The sequence below is a fragment of the Opisthocomus hoazin genome, chromosome 5, assembly GCF_030867145.1.
Source record: "Opisthocomus hoazin isolate bOpiHoa1 chromosome 5, bOpiHoa1.hap1, whole genome shotgun sequence".
NCBI classification, from domain to species: domain Eukaryota; kingdom Metazoa; phylum Chordata; class Aves; order Opisthocomiformes; family Opisthocomidae; genus Opisthocomus; species Opisthocomus hoazin.
The window spans coordinates 46,769,988-46,795,881 of NC_134418.1; the positions used below are offsets into that span (position 1 = coordinate 46,769,988).

The following is a 25,894-nucleotide window of genomic DNA, read 5'->3' on the forward strand; positions in this document are numbered from 1 at the left end:
AAATGTAGAAATATACACTGGAGAAACATGGTGGTATTTTCTGTGAAACACACTTAACAATCAAAGTTGCCTTAGAGTAAAATGGGACCTGATGAGTGGTCCTGGTGTCAAAACTTCCTGCATTCAGAGTAGGTTCTACATTTTTCTCTTTATGTACCTTGAACTAAGTATGATTATATACAAGAGAAATACTTCTACTCTTCTCATTGTAAACACTATTGGATGTAATTTTATGATTTAATACAACTTTGAGAACGAAGAGAGGGATTATTTTAAACTTTTACAGATTCTTATTTTCATCTGTGTATTAATGAAACCTGTAGGGGCCAAAATTATTCACCACGCAACACACAAAAATAAAAAGCCCCTTGCTTATTTTTACTTTATTTCTGTACTGTACTAGAGAGGGATGCTGTTGTTATTCAGGGCCCTTTATCATAGTAATTGCACTCAGTAGTTCTTTGCATTATTATTCTTCTGTGTCTTCAGAGGGCGTTCTGAGCATATGAATCTTCTGTACACATCTTATGCAGTTTCCAGTGCAAGGTGGCATAAATGCAGTATCATTAGCTGCATAATACCAACAAAACTGAATTCTAATGAGGACAATCAATTAATGATGCTAAAATGTAAAGTAGTACAGTTCCACTCTGTGGCACCCAGTAACATTGCTCCTCACCTTGCAGTATATTTGTAAGCAGATGAGTCCCATGCAGCAACACAATAACTACATCTGTTGGTGTTTAAAAATAGATGAACAAAGGCATACTTTTGCAGGTGGATTGCAAGATGAGTTCACAAAATAAACAAGTTGATAATTCTAGAACAAAATTACTTGTGAAAACAAAGCACATATGTTCAATATTGCTATGTTTGGAGATACATACGTGGTGAAGCAAAGTGTGTGCAGTATGGTTCCTTGCAGGGGTGGGAGAAGCTTTGTGTTTCTGTGGATTTTATTTCATTTTTATTTTTTGAGATGGTTATTTATTTCTATGTCCCATAGAAAGCGGGAGTCCTGAATCTCGAGTTAATGCTGTTCACTTCTTGGTCCATAAACTCCCAGAAAAGAACAAAGAGATGCTGGAAATTTTGGTCAAACACTTGGCGAAGTAAGTGTTATGACCTGCTTTCCTACCTTGTCAGAACTCTTGTCCTTACCTTCATTTAACTACAAAGGATCTTACTTAAGTGTGGCTGGAACTGAAGCCCATTTCAGTGCTGTCATACACAATACCAAGAACCAAACGTGCGAAAGCAGACAAGACGTTTGACTCATGCTGTGTATATTTTGGTGGGAAAGGCAGAAATCTAATCCGTTAATGAAGCCATATAAGTATTTACTTTAGCAGACCTGCCAGCAGTTGAGGGTTTGATTGAAGTGAGAAAGGGAACATTATACTTTCTTTTCACAAATTCTGGCAAAGTGAATAGTGGAGATCTGTTAGCAAATTTAAGTTGGTTTCACACTTGCCTTGGTCCAACGCTAAGTGCATTTGATATATTTAAGTTCAGTAAGAGATTGCTTTTGTTTTTAAATTGCCATTAAAAGAATTTTTTTTCTGTTTTCCAGAATTCAGTAAGACTTTATTGGAAGAAACTTTGCACAGAACAAACTTCTAAAACATAGATTAAAGAAATGTAATGTTTTCTTTTGTAGACTGCAATTTCCAACAGTAATGGAAATTTTTCATAACCTATTTCCTGTTTTTTCCTTCAATTCTTTTCAAAAAGTGTTTCAAAGCATGCCAAGAGGAACCTAATGACTGTGGCAAATCTAGGGGTAGTATTTGGACCAACCTTAATGAGGCCCCAGGAGGAAACTGTAGCAGCCATCATGGACCTGAAGTTTCAGAATATTGTTGTTGAAATCCTGATAGAAAATCACGAGAAGGTAAGCTTTGATACGTTTCCCCATTTCTGAGCATTGTCTAAAATGATCTGCTAGGCTTAATGAGTAATATGGAGTTAAGTATGATGTTACAAATAGCTTAATTCTAAAGAATATCCTTTATGTGCTGAATGCTTTTGGCTATTTATACTCTATCAGTACTCTTATTCATAGGTAAAATGGCATTTCAGAATGTGTATTTCCTGGCAATAACGGTGCTTTTGTGTGGATAGTAGACAAATAGATTTTCATTATGATATTTGCATATGTTTTTTTCTGCACAGAAGTGATACAAGACTGGAAGAGAGAAAGCCCAGGCTCGGATTTTAGCTCTTCCATTAAGCACTTTGAGCAGGGTCTGAATTAATTATTCTACATCATCATTTTTCTCAGAGTTCACAGAGTAAAAAGAAGACTTTACTATACTTTGAATTTTATGGGTAAAAGCATTATGAGAGAGCCAGGTATTAGTGTTTCCTTTGTTTTCAACTAATGTGTGTTATTTTAAGCCTTTGTATTTGAAGTAATACTGAAAATAGAAGTAGTTGCCAGTTACTAAGGTGCTTTACACATACAAAGTATTGTCCAGAATATGGGCGGCATCTCCCTTGTTCTTATTGTCAAAAAAAATGCTTTCGACAGATTCCATGATGTGCTTTTTCCTGTCTTCTTTCTTAAGCACTCTGAGCGTTGAAATAGTTATTTCTTTTAAAGGTTAACAGTGTTGAAACTGGCTATCTAAGTCAAGACTTATCTACTCTAAATAATCTCTGTCTCAAGTTTTTTCTGACAATGTAATAATGTTACCTCCCTGAATGATACAGGCTGGGCAAAGCTTCTGTTGGCATAGCTGTAGCCACATGGTGGGTTTTGTTTGCTTAGTTGACTTAAGGTGTAATGCTGGCCTCATGCACACATTGAGCAGATATGGTTTTGTTCTGCTGGAAAAATACTGTGCTGCAGATGTGGCTCAAATTCTAAGCGATAAATATTCCAAGAGTTGTGAGCCATGCTATTAATTTTGGGCCTTATAAATGAAGGTAAACCTTGCAGTAAGCTTATGATTTTTAAGCTATTGCAGTGACCACACAAACGTAAGAAAGTGAAGAGTGAGCAGAGCCAGGGTGTTGTAATAATGTATGGAGGTTGAGGTTGAGTTATGCTTATTGAAATCACTACATCACCACAGATTAGCACCATCATATTCTTATGCCAGCTCAGTCACATGTCTTTAAAAACTGGACATGAATTATACATTTGAAATGGCAGTTGTAGTGGCCTTTCTTGCTCCTCTGAAAATGTAGAGAAGCAGGGAATGGAAAGTTCATCAAAATGATATTGCATCATTTTCCATAATTCCTTGTTTTTATGCGTTCTTTAGAACTAGAAGGCTATAATTTTTTTAAGGGATTTCTGTCATTTCACTGTCATTTCTAACAGTGAACTTGCCATCGGTGGTCTGCCTGCAGCAGCCTCTCCCAAGCTAGAGCTGCTTCCAAGATGGAGGGAAGCCCTAAGTGTGACCTCTGTGTATTTATAGCAAAGGCAATGGAGAGGTGTGTGTTAAGGCATTACAAAAATTTTATAGTCGAATATATTGCTTTTACAAGTGAGCCTTCTTCACTTAGGGTAGACCGAGGATCTACTTTTAATTGGAAGCAGGCCTATTGTCAGTCTAATTTTCATTTTATGTTGTTGTTTTTAATTTCTATGCTTTTCAGAATTTCTAAGAGTCTTACATTGGGCATTTTTATTTATAGCCCTGGTGAAGTCCTAGGAAAAGTCACCAGCTGTGGGTTAAAACACTTTCAAATATTTCATTCAGCCACTACACTGCCTCTGCTAATTTTCAGCAGCTTGTGCTATTAGAAGCAAAGTTTGGAATTGTAAAAGAGTGGTGGGGTCAAGATGGAGGTACACTGACACAAACAAACTTGAAGCAACACTTCACACTTCAGGCATATGTAATTTATGGCTCTGGCAGACTGCAGAGAGGCATTTATTTTTCCTCTGTAGCAAATGAAATGACTAAAAAACTTCCAGACTGTGGAAGCAGTAGCCATCAACATTTCTGGTTTAAAAACAGAAACTCAGTAGGCAAAATGGTAAAAATTTGTTACGATTCCTCAAATATTTTTAAATTCCATCAACGTTCATTATGTCTTGTGTGGATAGCTTCATTGAAGGAGATCTGCAGTTCATTTTTGGGAGGAGACATAATTAATTGGGTTACTAGTTTTGAAATTGTGGTGCAGTCGTTCTACTATCATCACTCTGCTGAGCCCTAATTAGAGAATTTCTGTGCAATTTATGCAATTTATGTGCAACCTGGATATGGGGACTTGCCCTCATATAAGGATATCATGCTTAGTGTATTTTTGGTGAGTGTGTGTTTTTTTTTTTAATTAAAGCTTTGTTGATATCTACATTTTTTTTTTAAAAGCTTTGTTGATACCTACGTTTATTTCCTGCTAGCTAGAAACCAGTCAGTACCATTTTCATCTTGTTTACAGGCTGCATGTGTATTTCCAAACCATGGCTGTCAACCAGTTATGGTAGGTTGAAGAGGGCATGTTTTGCAAAATCAGACCAATGCTGGGAATTGAATGCTGGAAGTAGACTGTAGAGCCTGATGTGTCACACATTAAGGGCATTAGAACTGCACAATGATTAAGACTAGAAGGTGGATAGAAGAGTATTAGGGAAATAGTTGTTTAGCTTTCGGTCTTGTGAGTTATTGATAAGTCTCTTCCAGGCAGAGCATTTCTCAATGTCCAGTCAGAAGATGAGCTGTAGAAGCAGATCTCTACTTTGAAAGAAAAAGTAAAAACAAGACATCTGAGACAATATTTTACCCAGGACCCTCAGAACCTTCTGCTGTGGAAGGAAGGCCAGCCCAGAGGAAAATGCAACCTGTGAATTGCCTTGCTTGCCTCTGTCATATGGCTGTAGGGGAAGGCCAGCCAGATAATGCTGGGCAAAGTAGGAGCATGTTCAGGTTTGAAATTAAGGGACGTCTCTATAGCTTTGCCTGGAATTGCCATATTTTGTGCTGACTGGGCTGTGTGCACTAGCACTCTTGTTTCCCTTCGCTTTGCAGGTCTTTAAAGTCGGTGTCATTTCATAGATGGCAGTCTTGTCCCCTTCTCCCTTGCCATATCTGTCTGGTTGCCCTTGATTTCCATGTCCCATATCCTCCCCTTCACTAAAAAAGCATGAGGAAATTTATGTTTGTGTCTCATCATTTTTCATTTTGCTTTCAAGCTGTACCTTTCCTTGGTGTTCCTTTTCTCAAGGTAACGAACTCAGAGGCTGACTGCAGCTGTGCTTGTACAATCATAGAATCAAAAAGTGGTTTTGGTTGGAAGGGACCTTAAAGATCATCTAGTTCCAATGGCCCTGCCATGGGCAGGGACATCTTCCACTAGACCAGGTTGCTCAAAGCCCAATCCAGCCTGGCCTTCTTGTATAATGCCTAGAACAATCTTTGCTTGGCCTTTAGGTAATCCTCTGATGAAAAGTGGTAGTGAACTTGGACCGGAAAAAAAGGTTTTGATTGCTTTTCTGCTCCTCCCCTAAGTGAGTTTCAAGGATATAAATTAATTTTTCTTTACAAGGATTTCACAGACTGGAAATCTTGGACATCTCAGCTCTTCTGGTCTTTCTTTTTGACTTGCAGTGAGGAAGAAGGGCAGTCCACTCCATGGCAGCATGAAGAGCATGCACGTGTTCCTCTTGCTGTTTGTTATGATGTTTTGGCATCTCGCTGGAATGAATGTCACTATTCAAAGGGCTTATTTATTTGGCATTTAGAGATGCCTCAGTGGTAATGTGAACCATTTTGGCTTCTCAATTCCCTGAACATTATTTTAAGAGGGGAAAAAAAAAGCAGGATAAAAAAAGAAGTCTAAGAAATGAAAGACGAGGGAGGAGGTTGGAATAAAAATCTCAGTGGGACTGGAATATTTAAACCAGGATATGGGGGAGGAAAGAATAGTGAGCACAAATAGCAAGACTCCGAAAACAGAAAGATGATGAAAATTACAGTGAAAGAAAATCAGAAGAAAAAAAGAGGGGCTAGACAGAAGTCCCTTATGGAGACTGGGAACCCAGAGTCTGCTGAAAGGGAATAGGCATGGTAAAAGGTACCTTTTTCTAGAACTCGGACAACCTATGAGCAAAATTATTTCAAAGACATTCATTCTGAAAAACTCAATAGTTCCTATATATAAGGCAGATACTGTTTTCACTTGTTTTCTGTATTGATCTCTTTATAAGGGGTAAAGATTTTACATACTTTAGACAAAATATGTCTCTGTTTTAGCTTTGTTCTTTTCAAAACAGTTTTATGGAGACATCGTTTCTTATGAAATATTAATGTTTGAGAGTATGAAGTGGCACAGTCAGGTGTGGCATGTGTCTCCACTTCGCAATCACTGCGCGTTTAAAGCAGTTCTGTTGCAGGTAAACGCTTTACGATACGGTGGCACTGCCATCACCTAAACAAAGACTATTTTTTGACAACACAGCAGTTCTTTTGAAGTCCTGGTAAAAGGGATACATGAGAAATACTAAAGAGGGCTTGCTTCAGCTTTCGTGTTGCTTTGCCTTTGGCTGCAACGGAAGACCAAGAAGCAAATGCATTATAATTTTGGTGGTTTGCTGTAGTGTAGCGATTTGAAACCTCCCCAAGCTGAATGTTTCTCAAGTCAACAAGGATTTGACTTGAAGGGGGAAAGCGCTACATTAAGGCATGTCCATTAGGGCAAAATTTGCGAAGAAAACATAGCCTCCGTTCAGGAAGGTGTTCGGCATGTGCCGAACTTCGAGTACGTAACTAATCAGAAGTGTCATTGAAACTATTCCTGTACTTCATTCAGATTACATACCAGGATGATTGTCTGAGTCTAAAGCAGAAAGGGCAGCAGGCACAGCAAAGAAATTCATCATGATTTCTGGTGGAAGTCACAGCAGCTCTTTCATTCCACTATAGTCTGTGCAAACTCTTTAAACCCTTTCTCTGCCTTGTGGATAGCGGAAAGCCCTACTATGTGAGAGGTGCACACGTGGTGTGGTAAATTGGCTGGAAATCTTTTTTTGTTTGTTTGTTATAAAAGACTATTGTTTTCTAAATCTTAATATAGTTTATGCATATTAAGAAGGCTGTATATCAAATCTCCACTCGCATTTGTGACTGCAGCTGATGACATTAAAAGGAACTGAGTCTGGATCAATACCTGGATTGGTATGCTGTTAGACTGCTCGAAAAGAAACAAAACATCTACTGTGAGTAATCATATAAGTTTAAAAAAGAAAATCGAAACAAAAGTCATGTTCTCAGGGATAGAAGCGGTCTGCTGAGATGCTGCACTACAAATAGATGGCACATACAAATAATATGGACACAGACTTCTGCCTTCATAATTTGCCTACGTTATTTCCAGTTAATTTGTGGAAACTTCTCTGAACTTCATATGAAATTTCCAAGTGATACAAATCTTATCTTCCACTGCCCACAGGCAATGTTCCTAAGTAAGTAAACAGGAATGATAAGGGTGTGGAATTCAGTTGTCTAACATTTGCTTCAGTCTTGATGGTCAGGGTGCTGTGCTTGCATGTGTGGAGGAGGAGGCGGCAAACGAGAAGTCCTTATGGAGAATGCTAAAATGGATGTTCTTAAATAAAATTTTGTTCGTCAATAAAATATTCTGTGAAATGCTGGAGGGGGCATGGAGAGGGGAAAAGTTGTTGCACTTCTGCAGAGTTTAAATAGTAAATTCTTGTGCAGAAGCAGTGTGACATAAGAAATACACTTCATTGCAGCTTTCAATGGTAAATGAAGTATTGAATTTACAAACTTTTTTTTTTATTATATTGGCTAAACTGACCTGAATGACATCTGCTCTGATCATTGCTAATGGATAATAGTGCAATATTTGCTTGTGCTTTTTACGTACTTTTCAGAATTCTAGTAAGCTTTTGTGTTACTGGAGAGGTTGGAGTGTTTCAAACCATGTAACAGATTTTTGAATAAACAAGATGTGGCAGTCAGTTGATAATTCTTCCAATATTTTCATGTGCGTGCCATTTACACTAATGACGCATCAGTACTTCATTGAAGAGGGTGCTGGATATACAAATAAAAGATATGTTCTTTGCTTCTAAAGACCCTACAGTAATAATGTAAGATAAAAAATGTATTTTGAAAAAAATAAAATATTGTACAAAGCAATGATGATGTGTAGATCCTTGTAATAGCAGCAGGGAAATTTGTGGTGAAGAAAATACTGGTGAGGCTGCATGGCTGGCTACAGTTGGAACAGTGTCGTTTGCAAAGATCTTGACATTTCATTCTGATGCTTTGCACAATGACACTGTTGTAAGGGGTTAAATGTAGGTTTTTATTTTCAATGTATAGTTATTTATATTTCTGTTCATAAATTTTATAGAAAACTAGATGTGACACGTATATTTATTTGTATTTGTGTGTATAAATGTTTACATATGTAAATTTACAAATGAAGGGGACAGCATGTTTATCTGTGGTGTGTTTGGCCATGGTTGTTGCTTTTGCTGGCTCCTGACTTAGGTTTGTAAGTGCTGCCTTTTATCTTCTCAGGACTTCTCACACTCTGCAAAAGAAAATACATATCAATATTCTCTTTCTGCATTATTTTCCATTTAGTAACTAGGAATGTGTTATGTTTTAGACAGCTAGGTAATTAGATTGAGTATTTTATCTTTTATTATGAAGGCTTTTTGTTTTGTTATTTTAATTATTTCCGGTAACTAAACAAGATACACGAAGCTATTATGTGTAGCTGTAATAGGGAAGACCTTTTTCAGATACTCCTCTTCGTATGAGTTACAGCAGGTGAGCACAGAAGAGAAGGTGAATCTGCTGTCTCTGCTGGTGCAGTGGACAAATGTGTAGGTATTTCAGGCCTGGTGTGTGGTTAACTGTCTCATTTCCTTCAATGAATAAAATGGATTGGTTGATAGCAGTGTATGGGCTGCTATCAGGAGCGTTCTCATAAATTGTTAAAAGGTGGCGCGAGATGTGATATGGTGGGAGCTGCAGTCTTTGTATCAGGAGTGCTAATTTTAGAAAGGCTGAGTCAACAAACTCATAATTCACAAGTGATCAAAGGACACACATTTTTAACCTTGGTGGTGGTTTTTTTTTCTTTCATCCTTTCACAGCTGTCCTCCAGACTGTAATGTCATGTTTTACAGGGTATGTTTAGTTTCTTCATTAAAACTCAAATGCGAACTACATGTTTCAAGGTAGTCAGGCCAAATGAGTGGCTGTTAAGGTCTACAGAGACATCAGGTTTGTCTGAAAATTCCCTCGGTTCTTTTGTCACCCTTGTAGTTTGCAGTTTGTCTAGAGTTCTAGTTCCTTTTGAGGAGCAAATAACAGATACACCAATTTTAGTAGGAGATTGAGACTTACTGTGTCCACAGATCCCTAAAAGCAGTGTTTCATTTGGTTGTGGGTAGTCAGGCTGCTAGGCAGATGCTCTCAGCAAATGATATCTTTGCAATGAAGAAAAGGCTGTCTTGAGTGGATTCATTCATTTATTTATTTACAGAGCTTTGTGGTTTGGTTCACAGCCAAGGATGTTTCCTGTTTCTAGTTTTTACTTCTACCCAGTTTCTTTTCAGGTTGCATCCTCTGTTGCATGGTAACCAAATAGAGTGTGCCAGGGAACATCAAGAGCATTATTGATGCTTTCTGGTTGGTGGCCCTCTAGAGGCTTAGCTTCAGATATCTGTCAACTCTTGATCTAATTTTTTTTTTTCCCAAAATATAATGATTGTGAATATTGTATGAAGGTGTTTTGCGGTTTGTAGTGGAATTCAAGCCTCAAAATCCAAACCCTCAGAAAATCTGCATCCTGTGCAATCTCATAGAAGCCAGTGCACAGCAAATCATATTTTGCAGCGTATAGATGATGAAGCGCAAAAGGCAGGATAACTACTTTGAGGCAGGCACACCTGAACTGGAGTGGACACAATGGTAACCTTGGGGAGGTAAGTTACTTAAGGAATCTAATTAAGTTGTTGATAATTTTTTGTTGAGGATTTTGTAAACTTTTATCAAAAATATTTAATATGATTTTAAGAAATGATCAGTTTTATCCCCTTTGGTACCATGAACGCAGATTCTGTTTAGACGTCAAGAATTATTAGTGCATGTGTTTTAGAATTACAGTATCATGTGTTTGAGAACCAGAAGAAGAAATGGATTGTGTTGACTAAAACCAGAAATGAAACAGATTTATCTAACATTGTCCATAGTAAAGTAAAATGCAAAAGAGTAAGAAACTACAGTGACAAAGGATAATTTATTAAAGATTCCAGTGCACTAGAAATTTTATAAAATTATTAGAATTGGTGCAGAAATCTGTTTTTAAATAAAACTTTTGTCCGAGCTCTCCAGAAGTTATCTTTTTAAATTTCTATTATGATTAATTTTTTAATAGCTCCAGTTAGCTTCTGCAATCCCTTCAAGCAGGGAAAAGAAAAATCTAGAACTGTTCACCTTATTGAATGTGTTTTTTACTGTTATAGATGGATTACAGTTAGCGTACAATTAGTGGCTAGTGGTTACAATTAGTGGCTGAGCTACTACAATGTATTTCAAGATGCTTGTTTTCACCTTGCGCTTCCTGAAATGCTTACATCTACGATAAAATTGTAACTTGACATAAAAGACATTGCTGCTTTCTGTTTGCAGAAAATGGCAAAAAGAATGACACAATTGCTGTCTTTATTATCTTAAGAGGGGAAAAAAAAGCTTAGAAAGTCTGTTGGGGTAAGATAACACTGTGATCCATTAAAACCGTCGGACGCTTTTTTTTTTTTTGAGCATTTTTGTCTCTAATATAAATACCTGTGTTTTGGTTTTGTACAGGTTGCTGGATCTAACCTGAATTAAGTTTGTGTTATACTGAAAAGAAGCTGCGTCAAGAAAAGACCATGGTGATGACAAGTTTCTCTTGCGCTATCCAATTAGCTGCTAATTTATACAATATTATTGAATCAGCATATATTATAGCCAATTGTCATAGAAATGCCATAAAATATATAAGGGCAGAGCTGAATATGTGGGGGATGGTGTTTTATATTGCTCAATAAACATTAATTGAAGTGTCTGTGTGTGGTTTTTTTCTTTATTTACCAACTGCAAATCAAGTATGTATTGAAGGGAAATTACCCAAATAAAAACTTGTACTGATGTTGTTCTTGTCTTGAGAAATACTGTCCTCTAAAAAACATGATTCTAGTAGTGGAGGCTATACCACTAGCTGAATTTCAAATAATTTGGAATGACCTTGCAGGTTCTAGCCTCCATTGCATTAGACAGCGACTTCTGGTACTCTGATTTTTGTTCATGTATTCAAAGGAAATTGATGCATGTTCTGTGTGGTAGGTGTTACGAGAGTGAATGGGGGTTTTGTCTTGCAACAAAATCATGGCACAGTTTTAAGCTGTTAATGATTTCTATAAGTTTATCCTCATTATCTCTGTTACTAAGTCTCCAGTTTTTTCTCCCCTCTTTTTCATCCCACTCTGTCCTTGATGTTTGCCTCCCACTGATTTTTAGAGGAAATTTTAATTACCCCAGTGATACAAACCAGACAGAGATGACCTGATGTCTGGGTCTTTTCCTAAAGTAATTCCTGGCAAACATGCTAAAATTCATTAATTTATTCTGCTTGAGACCAGAAAGAACAGATCAGTATTCTCTTGGAGCAGCAGACTCTAATCTACATTTCCATGTACAACTATACATCTAGTCATAAACTCGTGGAATAGGCCAAGTTAAATCCTCCCAGCCATGGGATTTTTTAATTTTTAAAATCAGGTCTAGTAAGAGCTCAGGATCTAGAGTCCAACACTGTTGTTGCAGATTAAGGAGAATCTGGCAAAATTCCTTGGGCTGCTGCCATGTGGATCTGCTGGTAGAATACAGCATGATAATATGCTGAATTTTGCTCATTACTCTCAAGAAATGCTTCCATAGACTTTGTAGGACACAGTTTTAGGAATTGGAATGGTTGTACATAGGGATGGTCTTGGGCTCACTGCTCTGGACAGAGCTGTTATTAGCGGTGTGTATCCAAGATGGTTTGTGGTTTCTTTAGCCCCGTGAAGTATCCATTTTGTAATATTGCATAGAGAGAAATAGGTCAAATGTGCCAGTGTTTGAAATAGCTTGACAAGAGTATCATCTTTTTTATTGTAACTTTTACATTGCAGGATTGAAGACTGATCCACCGCTTAAGTGCACCTTTAAATTCTGCTTTCGTGTAAGGTCAGACCGAAACAACCATTTAAAATACAGGACTAAGTAGGACAGGACTGACTTAACAGTCAGATTTGTTGCTTGATAAAGTTTTCAGTGCTACATGTGTTAGTCTTCTCCCGTATGTAAATTGCATCACTTGGCTCCGAGATTGCCCCTAAGTAAGGCAATAGCAGGATGCCAATGCTTTTGAGAACTAAATTGTAGGGAACTAATATTCTATAAATCTATTGCAGTTAGGCCACAGTCTTGAAAGCTGTGTAACACTGGATATGCCTGTGAAGTCCTTAACCTTTGAGGATGATTTAATACATTTTTATTGCTTCTTGGATGAGGTAATTCAATGAGCAGACTTCATTCTTGTCTTTATACAGGCATTAGTCTAAGCTGTGGTAACTTCTGCAGTCAAGACAAGTGATGGTGGTAGATCTGACTTTTACTTGAAGGGAGGCTTTTTTTGGAGTAGCAAAGAAATAAGAATTAAATAGCATGTTTCAATCCCATTCTCCTGTGGGAGGGTTTCCATCTGATTGGATACGTGTGGTTGCCTCCCAATGCATGTGATAGTAATAGCTTGCAGTGCTAGAAGATATTCTGAAACATAGTCAGTTGTGGTCCTGTACTGTTGTGCAGGTCAGTCAAAGCATGGGAATGTTCGTAGCATTCAAAGTGCTCACATAGTACATTGCAAGTGTATGATTTTGAGTTCCGTCTTCTGTGCGTATGTAGTGTGCTTCTGACAACAGGTTACTCACAGCAGGCATCTTTTATTAGCTGTGAAATATTTATACTTCATTGGCATTTAAATAATTAATAAGGCTAGGAGAAAATTTGAATAAAATGAAAGCCAAAACCCTTTACTCCCCACAACTGAAATAAAGCATGCCTCTGTCCCCCCATTCTCGGGTGGATGTTACAATCCTTCTGCCAGTGCAGCAGACAAGTATCCATTAAGGCATGATGAAAAGTACTTGTGTATTTAAGTGAACATAAAGAAAAGGAAGAGAAGCTGAATTTTGCATGTACACGTCTTAGAGCAGAGGCTGACCACCTGCTTTCTTTTCAGATGCTCACCTTTGCAAAACTGTGGTATGAGCTGTAGCTTTGGCCTGCAACAGAAGGAGATTTCTGCTGCTGAAAAATCAGGTCTAGTTATGGATGGCCTGTACTGGATTTTATGTTCCTGCTCAAAAGACAAAAAGAAAATACCAAAGTAGGGATGAACACAAATATGAGCTACTTGAAAGAGCAAAAATGACCCCAAATACACTTTTTCATGCAACACATGAGGGCAGGATGTTTCCTGTTTCTTTTTTACAAAAAAATACTTAGTGATCTTTCTAGTGGTGGTTGTGTGTGTTTTTTGGGGATTGTTTTGTTTGGTCGGTTCGTTGGTTTTGTGTGTCAGAATCCTGCAGGGCAACTCGTGATACTTGGTAATTTCATTGCTGAGCGTGACAACTGGTCTCAATTTGCTCTGCAGGTAGTTAAGAGGTTGCGTTCTCTAGTTCATATCTAAATAATTCTTTTGGGAATCCCTTTATTCTCTGTGACGACAGACACTAAACGCGAGCACAAGGAAATATGTGCTACAGCTTGTAACATTGTGTTAGAGACACGTAGAAGTAGAGGAGGGAGTTTGTGTGGACCCTTTCCGTGGTCGCAGTGAGTGTGGAGAACAGGTGGCCTCGTGCTACCCAGATGCTCTCGGGAGGTGATCTCTGCTCCCTAGAAAGCAATATACTTCTTACTGACCTTATCCCAGAAATGAAACTTCCATACCAATCTGTTATAACAAGAAGTTGAGAGCAGAGTGAGATAAAATAGGGAACGGGCCTGATGCCTGCCTGAGTATCTTGTCTGCAGAAGGCTGCTTAGACTGCCTGCCATCAGCCCAGCACCGTGACTGGGTAGCACTGGGTTGCGCTGAGCAGCACTGTTGTGAAACACTAGTGCACAGTTTTGCCACTGAAAAAAATTAAAAGTAGAGGTGATGTGCTTATCCAGAGAGTGACAGAGAGGACTCAGTACTACTAACTGCTGTTTTATTAGGGGAGGGAGAACTATCTGGGGGAGCTCATGAGTACCTGCCGCTGACATTACCATGAAGTTAGCTAGCATGTGCTGGACTGCTACTGTTTGAAGCGTGACTTCACTGCTTTCTTGTTCTTTATCCTGTTTATTTTATAGGGGATTTCCCCACATAAACCAGAACAAATCACCAACCCCTTTTTTCACATCGCATAGCTACGAGCAATTAGAAGTCTACTTGGATTCATACCTGTTTCCAATTCATTAACCTGTTGCCTGTCTGGCACTGAGTGTCATTGAGTAAGGATTGCCTTTATGGTTTTGTTCATTGTGTTTTGCTTTTGTGACTCTCAGTTTCTCATGCTAATAGTTTTAGAAGAGTATATTGAAATGAGGGATGAGGAAAAAATGCTCAAGAATTTTACTGCAGCCTGTGCAAGTCACCTAAATGCATACAAGAGAGCTCACCTCTTACAAAGTACTCCTGGGGAATACTTGTTCCTCTCACCATCGTGAATTTCAACAGAGATGCGTGGATAAGGCTGTACAAATAAACACAGATGCAGAATGCAACATAGTAAACAACATGTTGAAACCTCTTGGCAGAGAGTTATTTACCAGAGAGCCCAAATACAACACTTAGTCCGTGGAAAAGATGGCATTTAAAGTTTTGGTACTTTTGAATTTTTCAGAAGCAAATATTTATCCCTAAAATTGTTCAGTCTAGCCGTGTATTTACGCATAAGGGGGCAGTGTGGTACTGTTAGCCAAGTGCCATGTAGGTGCACATTATATTTCATTATTATATATTGCATCATGTTTTAAGAAATGGCTTTAGCACTCTGAGCACAATTAGAGCTTTGTCACTGAGGGTGCTGGCGTGTCTGTACTGGGGAGAACCAGGTTGAACCGTTTCCTTTCTTCTTTACAAACATTTTGTTTTTAGAGAGGTCCTTGTGCTGTTTTGGCTCTCTCTTGTAATCCCTTGTTCGCAGGCACGTGAAGGAGTGGGAGACAGTTTTCTTAACGCTGTTATGGGGAAGTTCAAATTACCTCCCCCACAGCAGCATTCATTTATTGGGAAGTAAGATAGATATATAGACATATATAAGCTTCTGGCCCACTGCTGCCCAGTTTTGACAATGTGATCATTCTTCCCCAGTTTTCATGGAAAATGGTGTTTCTGGTTATTTTTATACCAGCACAGTCTTCTACCTGCCAGCATGAGAGTGATGATTAAGCAGCTATAAGCCAGCGTATACGTGGGTTCTTGGGTCATCTTATTCCTACACTTGTTAATATTCAGGGTTATTAGGCCAGGATATGATGGCTTGTAAATTTTCTTATATTTTTGACATGATGTCTTGATTGCCTTACCGCAGGATGGTTATTGCATTTTTCTTACCTGTAGGGTAGCCTGGCTGCCTTTTAGCTTCATGCTGTAACACCTGACATGTGCTGTAATAATCCAAAAATGTGTTATCTGTGGCGTGTCGTTATACTTTCTGCATGAATTTCTACTTCATAAAAAGCTTCTCCTTCAAAGACGTATTACGAGTTTCCTCTGTATAATATTTCCTATATGGATATATGGCAATGTAAAGTTGCAGAGTAAAAGAACACCATATACTGTTTCATTATATCTTGTTATATCGCTGTGTTGCGTTGCTGTGAGGTGCTCTGCAGACACGGGGCTTTTCTTGTACAGCTGCTGTTTGTGCTTTTCTTAGCTGCTGGTTTGTGTTGGATGAAATACATATTAAGCTAATTTGCTCATGTGAATCTGCCATGATCACTTGTAAAAGGCTGCTGTTAAATTGTACATCAGCATGCTGATAATTTTCTAGAAGTAAATCAACATTATTAGACTGTACCCTGTATGTGACAGTTAAAGTAGAAATGCTATCAGCTTGAGCATTGCTGGTTAATCCAGACAGAAATCACATGGTATTTTGTATGGAGTGGTGATATGCTAATGGTCATGATTCAAGAGATAAAACAATGACAAGAAATGCAATCCTTTTCATATGGCTATGTGAATATCATAATTTAATATAAATGTGACTCAATATGCAATAGTTAACTGAAAAAATGCTCGCGTTTCTGACATGGTATTCTACTATGGTATCTCTCACTAAAAACCTCTCCCCTCAAAATTTTCCCCTTGCTCTTTTCAATAGGAAGGGTGGTTTGGTTTGGGTTTGGGTTTTTATGTTTTTGGTTTTGTTTTTTTTTTGTTACTGGTTCATAAAGTTAGTATCCCACTTTTTCCACTCCCCTCCATCCTAGCTGGCAAGCATGGCGGCATTATTTTGTCTTTGGATTAACTGATTTGCAGCTTGGTTAATGTGTAGACAGTGCTCTTGTTATTTTCGTATTATATTTTATTTATTTACTTATTTATTTATTTTAAAAGCACTCATTTAAGGCCCATGGCATACTCCCAAACTTAAAGGAATGGATTTTTGGCTCCTGCCTGCTTTCAATGAAATCCAAAACAAATATTGTTTGATAATGGTTTACTGTTGCATTACACAGGTTGCTCTTTGTGATAAATAATTAACGCCCTTTGTATTCTTGATTACAGATTTTCAAAACTCTGCCTGATGCTACTTTCCCTGAGACGATCTCTATGTCAGTATCTCCTCCAAATGCCCCACCAAGGCAATCAAGAAGACAAGGACAGCGTATTAAGAGGCCTTTGGCTGTGTACAATCTCTGTCTTGAGCTGGATGATGGTAAGATGTTAGTAATAATTTCAATCTTTGCAGCAGAGGGGTTGTGTATCCTATCTTCAGTAGGTGTTTTCGTGTTTCATTTGTATATGCGTGTGCATGCACATGTATGCTTGTTTAATTGCTTTGGAACAGGTAAAGAAGCAAGGAGAGTACAGAGAAAGGAGAGTATAGAGAGTACTGTCCTGTGTTATATGTTTAAAAGTAGGTCAAACTGTCTAAAATGTGCTTCTCCCCTCTAAAAAAGAATCAGCTTCTGTTTCTTTGGGGAAATCTCTTTGACCTCTACTGAAGATTACACGACCATAACGTAAATGGAGAGAGAGAACTAAAATTAAAGCAAATCTTTTATGGGAAGAGCTAATGCACTCTACAGTTAAATTCATCTGGATTAAAGGCTCAGGTCACCACTGCACTGGAGAATACTACTCCTTCACTTGAATCTTTAATACCTCGATGTAACTAGCAGTAAATACTTGTGAATTTGCCTTACTGTTGAGAAGCAAACTTGCTTTTGCATGGAGTCTGTAGTAACAACATACAGTGAGGCAAAGTGTGTATAACATCTTATATATACTGATTGTTGGCCAGAAGCATAATAATTTTCCTGAAATTTCATTGCTTGGGGGTACGTACAGTACTGTGAAGGCAAGTCAAGGCTCATTTTGTGTTACAGATTTTCTCCACCCTATTCCCTTTCTCTCTTCTAGTGTTGTTAGTCAATTGTCTTTTCACATGAAGAATCATAAGATCACGGCACAAAGTCCAGTTATCAGAAAGTGAAAATAAACAGGAATATTTTGAACTCGTGCAGTAGTATGAGTTTCAGCGGTGAACTGTCGTTAAATCAGTGGCCAGCAGTGGTTGATTTCTTGAGGAAAGAGCACAAATACCTAGAACAGCTCTTAAGTGCAGGTTTTAGAAATAAACTCAGGACTGTTTATTGTCTCAAAGCCAGTTTTACAAAGAGTCTGCAAGAAATTCAGCATGCCTGCCATAAGGTTTAATTCACCAGAGAGATATGTAATCTCTGTGCCTTTCTTTTCTTGCATCGAATATGAAAACTGAATGCGATGACCAGAAGGTGTTTAAGGTGCATCTGCTTTAAAAAGTTTAAGCTGTGTTAATTTGAATAATATGCCACCAAAAACTAAGAAAGCTCTTGAGCTATATATGCAATAATAAGTTTATCCTCATTTGAAAAACAAAATAAAATTGAAGCTACTCAGAGTTGTTTACATTTAATTTTGAATGTGAATCCCAGCAGGTTGCAAGAAGTACCACGATTTCTCCAGTTCTATGCTGCAAGGTGTGCAGAGGACATGGCTTTGACCCTAACACAGTAGACAAAGTATTTGATGGATTATTTTTGTTGTAAGGTCCAAAAATACAGTGTTACTGTTGAAAACTGTTATAAATATTCAATTTCTCATAAATACAGTCCATATTTTTTGTCTAATTTGGGCATCTCAACAAAGAGAAGAACTGGGATTTTTAAAGACTGTAATTGTTATGCATCATACAGAAATTTGGTACTTGCCTGGGAGTTCTAGTGTAGTGAATTGCAGAACAATGTAATACATCATTATATTTGGTAGAACTGTGATGAAGGCTGCAATGCTGCAGGTGAAGTCACAGTTCCAGGATGGGTGGTACTGAGTTTCAGTGGAATCTGAAAATAAGATTTCCATGTGTAACTTCTAAAAAAATAGCCTCTGTAGTATCTCCAGCCTCTACAGAAGGTAGTGGTATTCTCAGTCTGTTGTTGCTAGGGACTGGCTGTTGGTAGGTCCCGACTACATGGTGATACTTTTTTTATTTGTATTTAGCCAGATAGTTGCATCAGGAAGGTAGTTGGTACAATGGTTGGTTGGCATGTGTGCTGTATACATGGCACTACAGTACCTTGTGCCCAACTGCATCATTGCATTACCTGAGGAACTACCCCAGTGGATACAGGATCCATAAATCAGCCAGACTGATTAGTTATCTAGTCACTCAGTAGAGCTCAGTGCCTCCAAATACACATTGTGGCCTTCAGTTACTTTGTTCTTTGGAGAGGGAGGGGGAGGAATAAAAGTGAGCCTGGGCTTTGTTCCATATTTACCTAGTTTCTTGGCTAACAAATGCATGTTTTATAACTGCTCTTTGGAAGATTTTATCCTGTGTGTGTTTTTAACAGGAAATTAAACATTAAACCCCTTCCCTCCCCCCTTTTTATTCACAATGGTGTGAGTTAAGCACCAGGCATAAGCCAGTGTTTTGTATTTCCTGGATATGGCAAAATTATCATAATCTTGTTTTAAACCAAGTAGCTGATACATATTTATATGTAAATATATTTGTAGACAAATGTATCTCCAAAGCTATTGTAATTATATATAAATATTTTCTATGCCTTGAAACTAGAAGTATGTTGGAGGCAAAAATCTCTCTGTGCTGGAAAACTTCTTGAGTGTGTTTCTTTCAGGGTTGTTATACAAACCAGGAAATTGTTAGAAAAGCGGAAACAAGTCTTTAACTATCAGCTGCTCCAGGGAGTTAACAGGGTTCAGAATCCACTGTTTGAATTGAAAATGCAGGGTTTGGGCCAGTTTTTCTTTTTAAAAGCACGTTTGCAGTCAGGAAGCTTCTTGACTGCACACAAAATCTATGCAGCAACCACCCAGAAAGAGCTGTGACATAAATATTGATAGATATAATAGCTGAAGAACACACACTATGCTTGATAGAAATCTTTATTTTGCCTTCTAGTAATTAGCTGTGCTGAGTTCTGATAGCGCATAGATTTTGCTTGTACATGGCAATTAGATGATTAAACCTATTTGCAAATAATTCAAGTATTATATTTACTACCGTAGGGATCTTCATTTCCTGAAAGACAAACTTCAGTCACAGACAATACTGTCTGTTTTTCTTTCAACCTTTTTCCTCTATGGTAAGTCAGTTACTAAATTTTCACTCTGAAGTTTTCGACGTCTCAGTGTCTCAAGTAAAATTAGACTTAATGGGGAACTCTGAGCTGCTTTCATACACGGCCTAAACCTGAAGTTCTTCTTTCAGCAAGATGCAGATTTGTCCGAGGTTTGCATTAGGATTGTTTCCAGAGTTTTCTTGCCTTCAAAAATGAAGACATGGGATTTGGTTGTGTCTTTTTTTTTTTTTTTCTTTTCTTTTTCTGGAAATAACTTTTTTCATTTCTCCTCCTTCTATTATTTGAATGAATTTGAGTGAATTAAATGGTAATGCAGAAACTCCTGTGGCTTATAGTCTCAGCTATGTACAAATGACTTTACATTCTATCTCTATCTCTTTATGCAGAGAGAGAGAGACTGTTAGCTAGAACAGGGAGTTGTTTATTCTGTTCTTCTAAAAATGTCATTGAGTCTTTATTTTCCATTTAGACCGACAGTATATATTAGAAGAGAGCTCTATTTATATTTCTTTTAGAGGGCTATGCAGAGTTACAGTTTCGTTCCTTCCCAATTTTATTTTAATTTTTACATGCTTTTCTTGTCTTGTAGCAAAATAAACAGGTTTTTGTTTTGTTTAACCTTTTTCTGTGCCAGAGACATAGAGGTTATTAAACTATTTTGCAGGGCTACTAGAGCAACATGGCAAGAACAGTCCTGTGTCAGGTAGGCAGTATAATGCAGTCCATCCAAGATGAACAGAGTCAGCGTGAATTGCACAAATTACACCTGGGGTCAAGAAATGGGTCTTGTGTGGCGATTTGTCCAACTACAGAACAACTTCTTTTATAAAACAAACCAAAATATACTTCTTAAGCCACAGTGCTTGCTGATGCCTTATTCTGTCTGAATACACTCTGGGTGTCAAAATTTCTTATTGGCACATATGTGGACATAGCACACTAGTATCATGGAGGGGGCTGCTTTGTTTTGTTTTGAAGGCATTTGTCTCCTGTCACCCCACTGTGGAACTCAGGAGGCATATGGGGTGTTTGCAATAGCTCTCTGCTGCTGCTGTGAACTATTACATTTATAGTGCTTTAGAAAACAGATTCTTGTGTAGAATTCTAAAAGAAATAAAAACTAAACCTACTACTTAACCCTTTAAAACTTTGTGCTAACCTGTATTACTTTCTGAAGTATTTAGGGAAGCCTAAATATGAATGATATGTTAGTGTTGAATAGGAGTAACTCTTTTGGATTTTTTTGTTGGAATTGGAGTGAGACAGTGTCTTAAATTGGGTGATAAGTTAATTTTCATGAACAACTGTGGTATTCAATTAAATTACTTCATCAAAATAAAATGTGATACATGTAATGGTTACATAGCTTCCATGCAGTATTCCCTCTCCGTTTGCCTCCCATCCCTTCCTGCCTCAAACAAATAAGTAAAAACCCATAAACTTCATTTGGAATTGTTGAACATAAACTGTGGAGGTCGGAGGAAGCCTTGGATTTATAATGAGGAGACTGCTCTTCAGGGCTGGAACAGCTTAGAGCTGCAAGGTTGCAGGTGTGAAACCTGGCCTTGAACTCTTTCTATTTCTGAATCTGCTGCTTGGAAGTGTTTCTGTAACCTGGCACATAGTAGGGGAAATGGAAAGAAAAGCAGCTACATAGGCATATCAAAAAGCCATAAGGGCTTGCAACACTTGCTTACAAAGCTATTGTTAACAGCTGAGCAGAACACACAGCTATGCTGTTACAAAATAGGGGCACCAATATTAGTTCTGAGGGGAAGATCAGGATGATTGCTGTTTGCCATGTAGAATTTAAGATAGTTTGTATTTCACCTTGCTGCAAGAATAGCTCCTGCAATTCTATGCGGTCTGTCACAGCTTTCTCCACCTGATGGCTCTGAGTAGGATGAGCGCTATACAAAGTAAAAGTCTTTCTGAGCTACTGCCAGTAAAGGTGAAGCTTTTTCTTAGGTAATAGTGGGTATGAATAGGGTCCCGGTTTTCTATCAGATAATCAACTACTTCTTGGAAAGCTTTCAAGTCTATAGTAGGTACTTATTTTCTTGGAGGTATGGAATAATTTTGGTCCGTGCTTTGTATACACAATATACATTGTCTGGCCATTGTTATACCTGTGAGTAATCTACTTTCTATAGCCTACTTGCTGCACAGTTATCTGAAATCAAATTGAACTTTCATAATGTAGTAAACATCTCCTAACTTTTACTTCTTTTCAAATGATGTGTGTCAAATCTTCATGGTTGATATGAGAATTGCCTTAGTATCATCGCCAGTGCTTGTCTGCTTTCAATATATGAAATCTAGAGGCTTTAGAAATGTTCAAAGTAAACACATCCACAAGTACACACCCACCCACCCACCAGGAGTCAGCAGTGCAGGGAAAGGAAATGTGAATAGACTTAAAACTAAAATCTCAATGTGAAGAAGGAATAGGGAGTTCAGGAGAAAGGGTCAGTCTTTCCTTGAGGCCAGGCATTATTAAAAATCTCTGATCTCCTGTAGTAATCCTTCATCTCTCTAATTCTCTACCTTCTGCACACAGACATGCAAGGATACATAATACTGTAAGAAGGCCAATTTGGCATGCTAAAAGCCATTAATCCCAGGCATGGAAGTCACTGACGCATCTTTGCTACATGCCAGCTGTGGCCTGGCCAACCTCTGTTGGTTGAAAGTAAATACTCTCACCCAGCACACAAGAGTCTAAGTAGAATGAAGACTGGAAGCTTTTCAGCTCTTCAGTCAGTTTCCTATGGATGAGAGTCTGCATTTCACTGAATAAGGTATTTCCTTGCATGGGGTGCTCTTGCTTCCCTTCAGTGGTGACAAATGTAGGAGAGGAGATCTTGGAGGCAGGAGGTGGTGAACTTTCTGAAAGGCTGCTACGCAAATTAGAAAATACGGTTCCTTTTCCTGTTTTGCTCTCACTCTGCCAGTGTTTATCATTCAGTCAGAAAAAAAAAAAAGTATTCTTGTTCTTCCATCAGCTTCTGGAAGTTTTTGGCCCGTTTGCTCTTCTTCTCCTCTTTTATTTTCTGTTTTATTCTTTTGAAAGTTGTACTTAGTGGAAGGTGAATTATGTTACTATCACTTTGTTCCTTCTCAGCTGTACTTGCAACTTGCTGAACCAACAGGGAGATTGAAGGAGTACTTAGGGAATGTCATGGAGAAGTAACAGTGGTGGGACTATAACTTGGCTAGGATTTCAGTCTCATCTAAGACTACTTGACTGGGGCCAAGCAAATTGGCATCAAAGACCGTGTTACTGGGAATCTGCAAGCAAGAAAGTATGTGATGCCTAGCAGGTTTGGTTATCCTGCTGAGCAAGGGGGTTTCTGTTGTTCTGTAACGGGTGCAAATTCACTGATGATGAATGTGTTAACTTCTTCTGTCTTCCCGGCCATTAAACACTGCTTGGGGCTGCCTGTGTGCTGCACAGCCTCCTTGATCCATCTCCACAGCCTCCACAGCAAAAAAATTGTACTTGCAGACATCTGACCCCAGAATGTCAGAGGCATGGGTAGTGGTAGAAGAAAATGCTGGCCTAACTACATTCAGGTGGCAAAATCTGTCTTCCTAGTTGCTGCCTTTTCAATCATCAGCTGGGAGATTAGGAGGTTCCCCAACAAATATATTACCTGGATGTTCAGTTAAAACAGCTGATAGAACTTCCTTAAGGGCTGCTTAGCTTGTTTCCAGCTGTCTTTTTAATAAGCCGTAGGCATCCACCTTCATCCATCCCTCCAATGAAGTCGCTGTTATGGCAAAAGGAAAGAGGTGAACAAAATGAGGAAGGAGGCACAGTAAGTGTCACCAGCATACTGAAAATGTTTCAGAATGGCTTTCTTACGAGAGAGCCCTCACCTACACAGTGTGAGAGCAGTTAGTCTTTCTCATTATCCAAGTACCACCATGGGCTGTAGAATTATTGGTAAGACACTTCTCCTTTTAATAAGTCATGAGAAGTAATTGCAAGTGACGTAAGCTAAATAGCGAGGAAAGAGGAGTCATCAGCATGATATTATCTGTGTTTGACAGCCCAGGAAAAGAGTTTTTTAACGCCTTACCTGTTTGGGGGTGGAAGGACCCTTACAGAGAGATTTTCCAGCTGATCAGTGGCTGAATTGCTGAACAACAAAAGAGGAAACATGGAAGAATATTTTCATGAACTCTGGAGTGTTTGATACCATTTAAGAAGTGCTGTTGAATTAGGGAACTTTTAGCCCTGATTATGGCATTGTACCCCTTTTTGATCTGCTTTGGTTTTTAACAATTCTCCTTCTCGCTGACAAGACTAGAGCTGTTCTGTTTGTAGGTTTCAATACAGGTCTGGACCATAGGTAAATGTTGCCTGGACTTATGGAAACCCAGAACACTTAGTGCTACCAAAAATCTATGAAAGCTGTGGGATAATCCATTTATCTTGCTATTTGTCAGAGTTTTCAGGAAGTAGCTTCAGTTCATCACTGCATTTTTCAGCCATTAAACTAATGTGTGGCACCTGGCCAGCCTGGTAAGGCTGGAGGTCCTGTGTGGTTTCCTGCCAAGAAAGCTCTGGTAAAAATGAGTAGTCTTTGAGTTTAGATACAGCTCTTGTTATCATAGTATACACAAATCAAAAGAGGAACCCCTCTGCGTGCTTGTATCTGATTTCTGTTGTGTGTCAGTATTTAATTATATGATATAAATTAACACCTCAACCTTGTATCCATGACTCTGTCTTGAACTGCTTTTCCACAGCTTGAGGAATAAATTGGAATTCTTTACCCTTTTTAGTTTTGGCTTGCTCAGCGAAAGGCTTACCTACAGTTCTATGTGTCTTTGGGGTTTTATTCATGTGAAGAAGTAATCCAAGCAATATTTCTCCTGAATTTTGAGAGAGGACCTGCAGTGAGGGAGATATTTATTGAAATAATTGCTTGCTATTACAGGTGAAGTGTATGTTTAGAGAGGTGCTTGTTTAAAATTGAACTTTGCATTTTAGAAATAAACAAAAAATTATCAAAAAGAAGGAGGGCAGGGCAATGGTCCCAAAACCCCACTTGACCCCAAGTAACTTGTAGATGAGCAAGTTTCTTTCCATTTCCTAGCCCCAACTCAGACACTCACCGTTCTGGCTACAATTCTTTAGTTGCATCAGCCAGTCTTGAGGCAAATTCTGTCTGGTGCAGCTTCCTGCCTTTTCTGACGTATATCTGAATCATTACGGTGTTGAGAAAAACAATCTTTCTGCAGGAAAGCTACTTTGTACCTAAGATACACATGCTTGTACATGCACGCATTTTCAAAATATATCAAAGTTCTTCTTTATCTAGGAAAAAACTGTAGTCGACTCTAATAGTTGTGTTAATTATTTTGTCTGAGAGAAAAAAATAGCTGACGTAGAGATCTAATTCTTACTGCCTGTGTTTTGAAAGATAGCATGAAACTTGTGGATATGTGGGCTGCCTGCTGTCCATTTGCTTCAGGAAAGCTCTAGTGGTTTTAGGGTGTATGAGTCTATGATGTGTAAATTTATGTAAGAACTAACTGCGTACTAAGGCAGTATATAGGATTTCCTACACAATGAGGATAATGGATACTTTTTGATGATGAAATGCAGTAATGTAAAGCTATTTTTCTCAGTGTTTACAGGAATGTGACCTCCAAAGTACCCATTATTTGGGAGCAGTGAAATAACTGTACTGTTTAGTTTCAGCATTCTCTATGATTCTTTTTAATCAAATAATTGTTCATTGTTAGCTTGCTTTTATGTGATTTCACCTTAGTTTGGAAACTTATGTGTTTAAATAGCACAACTTTTGTAGTCTGGAGGTGAGTACTAAACAATTCTGTCGACCAGTTTCAGTGGTATGATAAACAAAAGTACACAGTTTCTTAATTTTCTCAGATGACTTAATTCAGAAAACTTTAAAAATTTGAAGAAGTAGAAGAATGTCTGAGTTCACCTTGTGCTTGGTGTGATTACT

General features: G+C 38.2%; 1 protein-coding gene across 2 annotated transcripts in view; it reads left to right on the forward strand.

The window, feature by feature from the left end:
* The window catches only part of ARHGAP10 (Rho GTPase activating protein 10), a 161,644-nt gene that overhangs the window by 94,198 nt on the left and 41,552 nt on the right, over nucleotides 1–25,894 (forward strand). For both annotated transcript variants that reach the window (XM_075421102.1, XM_075421101.1), the window contains 3 exons: nucleotides 1,007–1,112; nucleotides 1,735–1,894; nucleotides 16,825–16,975. In XM_075421102.1, coding sequence (XP_075277217.1) covers nucleotides 1,007–1,112; nucleotides 1,735–1,894; nucleotides 16,825–16,975 — 417 coding nt within the window. The remainder of the gene's footprint in view (nucleotides 1–1,006; nucleotides 1,113–1,734; nucleotides 1,895–16,824; nucleotides 16,976–25,894) is intronic.